Below are 12,000 nucleotides of genomic sequence, written 5' to 3'. Positions count from 1 at the left end.
TACAAAAAGTATTTATTAGATTTAGATCTCAATATATGAACAAAATTATGACGCGATGGCTTAGACAGGAAGCTAAGAAAAAGAGCACAAAATCAGTACACAAAAGACTGGAAAGTTAAATAGTTGTTTAATTAATGGTAACAAACACGAAGAAATGGATTTGCGGAGATGCGTTTACTTATTTCACGGGGACGACTTCATATATCGATGCAATTTTTGGAGTTTCGTTCAATTATACAACTAGTTTCCCCATCAAAGTTTTCAAAGCAAGCTGTTCTTCGAATTGAATAAATAAAAGCCAATTTTAATTAAAATTTGTTTCCCACATTCTTGTATTTAGATTCCCTAGATAGTAAGTAGACTTTATCCTTAGAGTGAAGACCAAACATAATTAAGAAAGTATGAGTACACTTGTAGTTTTCATTTGCTTGTGAGTGCGCAAACCACGTGCATAGATCATGACTTGGATTCTTTCTACTTTGACTGATTTCGAAAGTAAAAATGATTAAATTAAAAGTTATGTAGTGATTTACTAATAATTATAGACGAGCGATAAAGTATATGTGTTTTTTTTCAGGAGAAATTCTATAAATTTCAATTTGGAATTTTCTTTACATAATTATTTTCTAAACTTGTCAATATGTCTTGATCTTCTGGTCTTATAGTCCTTGTCATACAAAATGGATAAATAATGACCCTTAAACACACACATATCATTGTCGTCTCTAATAATGAGAACTAACATAAACAAGAAATGAAGTGAATATACTATGTATGTATGTATGTATATATGTAGAGAATTAACGTACTTTGCTTTGCATATACATAGATCGATCATCTAAATACGAATTTTATATTATGCCTTTTGTGGTTGCGGATCTATTGCGATGGCCTTTTGCATATCTACAATTTTTTTTCTTCTTAAAGAACCTGTGCTTTGTGCTTTTCGCTTTTCCTTGCCATTTTCTTTTGGCATTGATGAGAATATGTGAGAAAGATAAGATTAGACATAAATATAAAGAAAAAGGAGTTTTGCAACCTCTTTTTCAGGTTTGGAATTTTTTCCATGATGCCAAAGTGCATGTAATTTAAAAGGTCTCTAGAGTACTATGTAACTTTGGTTAGTGAAAAGATGCTTAACTATTTAGGTATAAATAACCAATTGGCGTATATATATACCTTATTAAGATTAACTGACCTAGCTTTTCGTATCTAGCTTAGATCTTTTCTGTATGAAATAAAGGTAATTACTTCTTAATTAAAAAGATTGATTCTATTATAATATACGTATGATAGTAGTACTTAGCACAGAAAGGCTGCTAATGAAGATTCTTTAATCATATGCAATTAGAGAAACAAATCAAGAAGGATGACGATTAATGACATATACATTCTAACATTTTCCCCTTGTTTTATTGTTTTTGTTTTCCGTGTCATGCAGGATAAATATGCAGAATATATTCTGTTAAATCTTAATAATAGTAGTTTATCATATGGATTGAAGTATATAATAATAAAGACTTAGTAATGTTTGTTATGAAATCAATCAAAGGTTCAAAGCTATAAATGCCAAAATGGCAAACAAGTTTTACAAATCAAATGAAAGTAACATGATCGATCATGGTAATCAATTAGCAGATTAGGTTTTTGGCTTTATCATCGAGGTGCATCTATAATGACATTTAAATTATCGGACAATTTTGCAATGGCAACAATAATATTGTAGCCATTGTAATTTTTCAATCTGAACCTTTAAAATTTAGTACTAAATCTTGACTATTTATAGAATTGACTAAAAAATTATAATAATTATAATGATATATTTGTATACAATAAATAAAAAATAATTTTATTATAAATAAAATTATCGATAATAATTGATCGATTACTTCAAACTTTTAAAGTTTATTTTTGAACCCTTTCTTCTATTGATTTGTTCGATTCTAAAATTCGATTGACTTCCGTAGGATGTACTTTGTATAACATTAGTGTTGGGTGATATTTATTTTTGTGGGAAAGATGATACGGATCAGTTGATAACATATATAACATTTCAATTCTTGATGATAATACAAATTTAACAATGGTATTTTGCTGCTGTAATATTAATGGAGATTGATAGATTTGCTTGGTAGAGAAACTGAAACTGCTTGTATTTGGCGACAAAAACAATTTTTTTTTTTTTTGCAAAGTAAAAACAAGCAATTATTTTTAAAATTAAACTTTTTTTTTAGTCAAACAAATAAATGAACAAGATTTATCCTTAAAATTTCAATGGTTGAGATTGAAAACAATTACAATGGCTACATATTTATTGTAGCCATTAAATAGTCTTCCTTAAATTATCATACAGTCTTTCATAAGAAGTATGAATTAAATGAAGTAAGTTTATAATGTAACACATTATATTGGTATCAAAACTAAACAAGCATGAAACTTAGCTGAGAAGTAATAGTCATCATATTCATATACTACGTATATCACTTCTTAGATGTGACATTATTGAGATCTTTGTAAGTTTTTGCTTTCATAGCTTTACACTTTTTCAAAGGTATTGTAGTAAGATTGTTATCAAAGGTCTTGAGGTAAAAGCAAATTTAAAGAGATACTTGGCAATGTACTATTAAAAAATTTCCCACAAAAATTACTTTCTAAAAAAAAAGAGATACTCCGTGTTATATTAAAATAAGATTGCATTCAGATTATGACTTTTATTTTATAAAATTTATAGTAAAAATTCTAAAATATCAACGTATACATTATAACTACTCCCTCCGTTCCTGAAAATTCGACTCATTTTGCATTTCGCGGTCTCCAATGAACATCTTTGACCATGAATATCTTCGGCTATGTATTAGTGAAAATTATAGAAAGTTGATATTTGAAAATTTTATAATAAGGGGAATCTAATAAGACCCGTCATACTAATTTATTTCTATTGTATAAATCATAATATGTGGTCAAAGTTATTTTATTTTGATCAGATGAATAGTAAGTGAGTCGAACTTTCAGGAACGGAGGTAGTATTACATATTTAAATGTTTTCTCTCACATGTATTTACCGTTTTAATTTATTTCATGCGTTTTAATATATGATCAATCGATTCAACATATATAATCATTATATTTTTATTATAATTATCAACATCCGTGGATTGCACGGGGATTAACCTAGTTGATCATAAATCAAAATTTCAAAAAAAAAACTATTTAATATTATTCCATCCGTTCCTTTTTGTTTATTACGCTTGACTTTTATGGTCAACTAAATTTTTGACTATAAAAACGAACTCAAACCATAATATACCTTATCATGAAGGATCTTGTTTGATTCGATTTGAAATGTGTTTCCAATGTTCATATCAACAATTGTTATCGAACTGCTAATAGATATGATATGTATTGTACACCATAAAGTCAATCGTAACAAATAATAAAAACGGAGGGAATGCTCATTTATGCTGCCACCTTGTACAAGTAGGATTATGATGTTGTAAAGCAATAAGGTCAACAAAAATAACATGAAACAAAGGCCAAAAATTTTATTTGGAATAATGAAGTAATGAAATACTCCATAGCTAGATTTGATAACATACGCTACGAATAGTTTGTGCCACCTCGTATGAGCTATTTATAAACTTTATACACGAAGTATAACTCTTTTCTACCCTATATATAATATGTCCCAATAATCCCATAACATTTTATTTGAAAAGATAATTTTTTTTAAAAAAATACAGAGTGTATAATTAAGATGTTATTGATTTAAAGAGTATATAAATAATAGATCATCAGATGCACTCTAATTTTATAAAACTTATTTAGTTAAATCTATCAAAGAAAGCAAGCTCAACATAATTAAAAATTTTACAACATTTTCACGTCAATTAAACAAATTTTTAAGTTTTAAATTTAGTTTCATTATCTATAGTCCATATAGTTGTCAAAAAGAAAAAATATTACTCTATATAAAATGAAATAAATATTTTTTACCCAAATGAGAAGAAGAGATCAAATGGAATTCCTCTTTGGTGTAAGAAGATTGTCTTTGACATTTAAAAATGGTACTGCTTGTCTTATCCTTCATGTGCAATTTTAACTATTAAACTTATTTATTCATATTTATTATTTATTCATAATCAATAAAACATAATGTAAGAAATAATCAGGAATACTAATTGACTAATTAACCAAATCCGTGCAGTTACTCCCCTTACTCCCTCATGATCAGCATGTGATCAATTGACGACGACAACTTAGATCCGACCATAACGTCCATAATAGATTCTATTAGTTAGAAACTTGCTGGTTATATAAAACATACAAACATCAATAAATAATGTGTTACGTACTACTAATTATGATTTTATATAATTATCTTATCATTATAGCTTTGCAACCTCTATTTATTAACCTATATATTAATGTGTTTTTTGTCATGCTGTAATTCATATGATCTAAGTCTACGTCATGTGGCTGATTTATGCCTCCTCCCAAACCTATAGCTTACAAAACTTTCACTGAATCTCGACTGCAACAAACCCCTCTAATAATTTAAGGTTCGAACACAAAATTTCAATCGACATCAAAAGTGTTGAATATTCTAATTGATCAACGTAAAAGTATAAAAGGCAGTTTAAACGAAATTTGATCGTAAGGTTTAATTTGAGTATGTATCACCCTCAAAACTTTGACTACTATTTTTATATAGAGTGTATACCTCGTGATTTGTTAGTATCTAACAACTGAGATTCATAAATTAAAGAAATACATAATATGTTTACATCCTTGAATACATTAGAATTTGACATTTTATAATTGAATACAAGTAGTAATCCTTCATCATCAGACCGTCGACAACAAGAAAAATAAATTTATGTCCTGATTCCAACTACTTATTCGCTATCAAAGTGACAGTAAATTTAAGTAATGGGCCAACAAAGATAACCAAAGACAAACAAAAGATTAGCGAAAGATTGAAAGACATTATGGCATGTTATGGCCGTACTACTCGAGCGTTATTATAATCTTGCTAGCTACAACTTACAGGCTACGAAACATGCCAAGTCTTTAATTTGTAGTATAGGTTAAGTTCAACTAATTGTTATTTGATACATTAGAGCACCTTAGATTTAAATCAAACCAGGTGGATCTAATTATATCTCTCTCATTAATTTTTGCCTCCGCAATTATATAAAATTAAAGTAGCTCAATAGTCACGCTCACTATTTTAAGTGTGATAATATAGTGCTTTATGATTAGTGTAATTGTGTAAGGTATACATTAGTATATTTATTTTTGGGTTGAAAAGGGATTAGTAAACTATGACAACGATCCAACTACTGATAGATAGGCTATTAACGTAGTTCATTGGCAATGTAAAAGGATTGAAGCTACAGGTAACAAATGTATAACTAGCTTAGTATTCCTACGCCATTGTTTCTAGTAGTTTTTCTTAGTTGATGAACAGTGATTGTCTCAAAAAAAATAAGTCAAACACTCGTCAAAAGAACGGTTAGAGACAGTGAGATTACTATTTAATATGGAGTACATTTATCCCCACTGTTCAGAAGTCCACCGAAAGTCTCACCCTTCAGCTCTCATACTAAAATGAGCTGCACTGGTGGTGGTAGTAGTAAGTATGATAGTCTGTCAAATTATAATCATTTTTCCCTCTTGCATTCACACCAAGAATTGAAAGGGATATGTATATAATTTATTACATGCCCCTTTTTAGCAATGTAAAGGGAAGCAGTATAATATTAATAATTAGAGTATTAAAAAGAAAAAAGTAGTACTAATAATATAATAATAAAACAAAAAAAAATAAAAAATAAAGCAAGCTTATTTGGGCTAGTTAACCAGTGTGAGCTGTGTTTCTTTTGTTCATAATACTAATTCCTATCACATGCTCTCTACTGCCATCCCATAATAAATCTCACTCCCCTTACAAATATTCTCCCCCATTCTTTTTCTTCTAAATTTCATTTGTTTAAGAGGTTTTCTCTGTAAACATTTTCTGTCAAAAATCTCAAAGATGAGGAATAATTGTTACAAAAGATGATGTTGAAATGAGGGCAACATCAATCATCATACTACTACTACTCTCCATTTTGGTCTCAAATATACACTACTCTTCTAGTCTAAATTCAGATGGTGTTCTCCTTCTTTCTTTCAAATACACCATTTTAGACGACCCATTAAACGTCTTAGAGTCATGGAACTTTAACAACGCCACACCATGTTTATGGCGTGGCGTCACCTGTAGTTCTTTTAATTTTACACTCCTAGGTGAAGGGGACACTCCTCGCGTAGTAGGAGTGTCCCTTCCTGGATGCCAACTTCTAGGATCATTACCAGCTGACCTCGGCCTCATTGATCACCTCCAAACCCTAAATTTATCCTCAAATTCAATCAACGGGTCACTCCCAGACTCGCTCTTTAGTCTACCGGACCTCCGTGTCCTTGACGTATCTAACAATTCGATCTCCGGGAAAATCATTGAGATTGGAGGGTTACGAAGCTTGGAAGTTCTTGACGTTTCCGAAAATGCCCTTGCCGGGAATATTCCGAGGAATCTTGGGACGTTGAAGAATCTTAGCTCGGTTTCTTTGAGAAGGAACAATTTTACCGGCAATATTCCGGGCGGGTTTGACCGGGTCCGGTTCATGGATTTATCCTCCAACTTATTAAACGGTTCACTTCCCGTTGATTTAGGAGGAGAAAAACTCCAGATTTTTAACCTTTCTAATAACCGGATAACCGGCGAAATATCTCGGGATTTCGGTAACAAAATACCGGAAAATGCGACTTTAGATTTCTCCTTTAATAATTTAACCGGCGAGATTCCGGATTCCAATGTGTTACTTTCTCAAGAGAGAGATTCCTTCGCCGGTAATCGAGATCTCTGTGGGCCCCCATCAGGCAACCCATGTCAAATCCCTGCAAGCCCAACTCCGGCCCCAAGTCAGCCCATTCCACCGCCCGCTTTTGCCGCCATTCCCAAATCCTTCGCCAGCTCACCAGACGTGGGCCCAAATCAGGAAACCGGCCCACAGAAGAAAGATCATGGGCTTCGGCCTCATATAATTGCCGCCATTGTTGTTGGTGATTTTACAGGGATTGCTATCCTCGCCATGGTGTTCCTGTACGCGTGTAAAAGAAAGAAGAATAATAAAAACACTACTAATAATACTAAAACTCTTAGTAGTAGAAGTCCAACTTCCGCGGCGATAATAAGAGGTGCAAGAGATGATCATTGGTCATCAACTTCAAGTTCGTCGTCGCTGTCAGATTCTAAAGGTATAGCCAAGTGGTCTTGTCTAAGGAAAAGTAAAAGCGAGGACAACAACGACGATGAAGATGATAATGACTCGGAATGTGGGTCCGAGGATAGAGATAACGAGCGGCGGCACCAGCAGCAGCAGCAAGGACAGTTAGTTACAGTGGACGGTGGAGGAGGAGGAGAAAGAGAGTTGGAACTAGAGACGCTGTTAAAAGCGTCAGCGTATATTTTAGGAGCAAGTGGTACAAGTATAATGTACAAGGCAGTACTAGAAGATGGCACTGTTTTAGCAGTTAGAAGAGTTGGGGAATCAAACAGTGTGGAAAAATTCAAGGAGTTCGAGGGTCATGTTCGAGCCATTGCGAAGATGGTTCACCCGAATTTGGTTAAGGTTCGTGGCTTTTATTGGGGGTCCGATGAGAAGCTTGTAATTTACGAGTATGTTTCTAATGGCAGCCTTGCGAACGCCCGTTACAGTGAGTACTTTTTTTTTTTTTTTTTTCTTCTTATTCATTCTCTTTGCATTCTTGAATTCTGTTGTTATTTTTTGGGCAATGCATCATGCATGGTGTCGTACGGAGTAATTCTATTTACTGTGCATAATTTCATGGCCATTAATTTTTTTTTAAGGAGTATACTTGTATTAATAAGTAAAAGAAATGAGTATATATATATATATATATATACGAAGTATATAGCACGGGTATTAACTAGTCTCTCTCTATACAATTTGAGGTTAATCTAAGTTATGTTTAAGTAATAGCCGAAGACATTATAGCTAGCTACAAAATAAATCTTCAGATGTGCTAATTGATGCTAGCCATCAAGAATCTATTTAATTATTTGCTACTCAGTATGCATTATAGGCGAAATACTTTTTAAATAGTTTACTAGCTAGGGAGTTTTAAAGTAGGAAGGAATTATTATGAATGTGGTTGAGTGGCTCAAACCTTTTTTTTTAGAAGAAAAATGATATGCATGAAATTAATTATTCCATGTTTTTGGATGTGATTCTCATTATATGCCATATGAGATGTTTTGAACATATTTGGTGTTTCAGGTGTATGGACATTTGTTTCAAATTATTTCAATGTGTATGTGTTTTTGTCTTCGTGTGTGTTTTGGCTCGAAACTTTAGAATTATAGGAGCTCACCGTTTAGCTTAATATCTTGATTCGACTTTAGAAGTATGGAGCATACTCTTGTCCTTTTACAATAGAATGATTGCTCAATCATGAAAATTTGAAAAAGAGAACATACATGAATGTGATTGACTCATAATTCAGTCATATAGTTTGAGTGGAGTGTTAACTAATGGAGTGTATATTATTCGAGTTGAGGAGGCATGAATAATTGTCGGCCTCCAATGCTCAAAATTCTCAAGAGGTAAGATCAAAGATTGAGGGATTATAATCAAGAGCTAGTCCAAATTAAAGGGTCCTTTTCAACAAAATTAAAAAAATCCCATACAATATGTAAAGATCAGTTAAAAGTGGGAAAACCGGGCCAAAAATCGGTAGAGGGGCCATTGCAATAGATTCGAGGGGGGAAACAAGGGGTGGTGGAGTAGTTGTAACGGAAGCCTTTCATAATTTTAAATGCTGGTAAGAGTCAAATTTAATACTTCATCTTCCAAGTGTTAACTCTCATGTACATAGCGTTGCCTGGCTGTTTTATTTGGTCCCATCATCACCCACACTTATGATATGTCCTACAATAAATTTTCGACTTTGACTTTTTGCACTACCTATGTGTTTTTCTTAACACTTGTATACAAATAAAAAATTTATTATAAAAAAATTAGTCTTAATGAATAATTACAGATATAAATATTCATACTTGTGTTTCCTCAAAAAAAAAATATTCATACTTGTGTACAAAAAAATAATACAGTATTCCATATTTGTGTTTTTTTTTTTTTCGCGGAATGGAATTAGGAATTATTTATCTACAGACTTCTTCACTGGTTTCTGTACAATTTCTGTTTTTTAGGTTCACAGTTCACTGGCATATTAACTCTTATTGGGGCCTTGGGGTTTGAGGGGTCTTTATGAATACTGTTGGAGGAATTCAGAGTTATTGTGTTTTTTTCCTCATTTTGGATCAAATAATATTTCATACTGTATAAGTTTTGTTATTGGTACGTCATGTCATTATTTTTAACTTGTTTATAGAATTGGTTGAGAAGTTACAATTGTGAACAAGTGAAATTAATAGGGGGTCTCCTTTATTTGAATTCATCTACTTTGTTCTCATGCATTGTACCAATACCTTATACAGTAACTTTTTTGGTTTCATACAAGTTTGTTTTGTAAAAATCTGTTTAATTATTACCCAAAATAGTAACTTTCTGGCTTCTGGAGTTCTGGTCACTCTTTCTAATACTAGTAGTATAATATGCAGAACTTTTAGTTGAGTACTTGTAATTGCGTTGTGCATGATACTCTGTTAGTCTTTTTTGCTCTCGCAGTAATTTATTGTGAACCATTCAAAGTAAATTATCTTCGAAAGAGTAAAGTCACTGGTTCCTTCAAAATGGAAAAAAGTTCCCAAGTATACAATAAACTATTATGAGAATTTGCCTAAAGTTGGACTCTATGAGAGCAACTATTCAATTAATCAAGGCCATTATCTTAGGAATGCATAATTATGTATGCAGTACATGAATTTTTTAAGTTGATCAATTTGATTATGTGAACTACGTGTGATTAATTAATTTGACTCACCAATGAAAACGTAAAACGTGTTTACAAGTTGACTTAAAAACTACATACATAACTTCATTGACTTCATTATTTTTAAGGTCAGACTTGGATTGTTCTTGATCTACTAAATAATTTTTTTTTATGATGTACTTTTTTTCATTTTTATTTACTTGACTAAAGAATTATGATGTATGAAGCATAATATTTTTTATTTGTTTAGACTAATGTTGATCTGATATTTCCAGGGAAAACTTGCTCTTCACCAAGCCACATACCATGGGGAGTTCGGCTAAGGATAGCTAAAGGGATAGCCCGTGGACTAAATTTTATCCACGAAAAGAAGCACGTACATGGTAACCTCAAGCCCAATAACATACTCCTCGACGTAGACATGGAGCCCAAGATTAGTGATTTTGGGCTTGAAAGACTCTCAATGGGTAAATTCGGGTGCATACCCGGCGGATCGACCCGTCACTTTGGTAGTAAAAGATCCACAGCCTCAAGGGACAGCTTCCAAGACTATTCTGTGGGAGCTACCCCAAGCCCGAGTACAAGCTCCATTGGATCTGTTTCACCTTACCACCCACCCGAATCATTACGGAGCCTTAAGCCGAGCTCAAAATGGGATGTTTACTCATTCGGGATAGTGTTACTTGAACTAATAACAGGAAAGGTTGTGATATCGGATGAGTACGGCCCACCCGTTCTAGCCGAATTGGCAGTCGGGTTGGAGGATCGAACACGGATGCTCCGGATGGCGGACCCCACGATTCGAGGTGACTTGGAAGGTAATGAGGAGGCATTGTTAAGTTGTTTAAAGTTAGGGTACAATTGTATTTCACATGTACCACAAAAAAGACCCTCAATGAAAGAAGCCCTCCACGTTCTAGAAAAAATAACATCAAATTCACCAACTCCACCACCATCATCACAATATTATTATGGTCCTTAAATGTTGGTACTAATGTATGGCGACAAAGCATTGTAGATTATTCAGAGATAAATTAAAAGTGTTACGTTGTATGTATGATTGACATTTTTTAATTTCTTTTTGTCTTTTGTTTAATTATCACTTCATCAAATAGTTTTTTTCCTTTTTTTTTTTTTTTTTGTCTAATTATCTGCTTTTGTGCTGTTGGTGGAGTTGTTTGTGGTGTAACTGTCTTCATCATAGTCTTAGCTACCAACATTATTACTTAGATATTGTTGCGTAATGGCATTGATTGTCTTTTATTTTTTTCCTCTTAGCTAACTGCGGTTACGTATTGTACATATTAGTAAAAAATTACGTACTTCTCATTATTTTGTAGAATAGTCTAAACTATATATTCGGAGAATATAAGTGGACTCCTATTCTCGTCATCAACACTTGTGTTTGTTGTCATTCGTCTAAAAGTAATATTCAATAGATACTTTAATGGTCACTTTGATAATAGTTTGTCTTACAAATTGAGGTCAAAGTGTAAGGATTTGAACTAAATTAATTGTATTCGTTGTATATTTATCCTCTCTTTGAAGTTATGGCTTTTTGCATAAATCATATCAATGCCATCTATCTTTGGAATTTTAAGTGAAGATTATCATCAGTAGTGCCAAAATCACCATCCAATCATGGGCCTTGTATAAAGTGAGCCCACAAAACTTATCCCTTTAAAGGTACAACTGTACAAGTGACTAAATGTAAATGACATGACTAAAGACCTAATAATGTTATAATAATTGGCTAGAACTTGTTAGAAAATGCAATTCTTATTAATCACCTTAAATATAATTCCTTGGAAATCTTTCTCTCCGTACAGTAGTATACACTCTAACTTAGGCACTGGAGGGGGTTTTCTTGATTATCATCCTTGTGTATTCTACAAGTACCTTAAGTTAAATGACCTAATAGTATCTATACAATATGACTTGCCTTCTTAGAAATGCTAAAAATCATACAGAGTACAAGTAGTAACTATTTCTAATCTAAAACGATATCTTCGTATGTCCTATTTCATATAAGAATAAATG

At 32.5% G+C, this 12,000-nt stretch overlaps 1 protein-coding gene across 1 annotated transcript; it reads left to right on the top strand.

The window, feature by feature from the left end:
• The first annotated feature begins 5,610 nt into the window (after window positions 1-5,610).
• Window positions 5,611-11,223, top strand: LOC110701732 (probable LRR receptor-like serine/threonine-protein kinase At4g37250). The gene is made up of 2 exons (XM_021879362.1): window positions 5,611-7,761; window positions 10,236-11,223. Exons 1-2 carry the CDS (start codon window positions 6,072-6,074, stop codon window positions 10,940-10,942), a joined length of 2,397 nt encoding a protein of 798 aa, XP_021735054.1. The 5' UTR covers window positions 5,611-6,071; the 3' UTR covers window positions 10,943-11,223.
• The last annotated feature ends 777 nt before the right edge of the window (window positions 11,224-12,000 follow it).

This window comes from Chenopodium quinoa, unplaced genomic scaffold (genome assembly GCF_001683475.1).
Source record: "Chenopodium quinoa cultivar QQ74 unplaced genomic scaffold, ASM168347v1, whole genome shotgun sequence".
NCBI lineage: Eukaryota > Viridiplantae > Streptophyta > Magnoliopsida > Caryophyllales > Amaranthaceae > Chenopodium > Chenopodium quinoa.
This window is presented reverse-complemented; position numbering and strand designations above follow the sequence as displayed.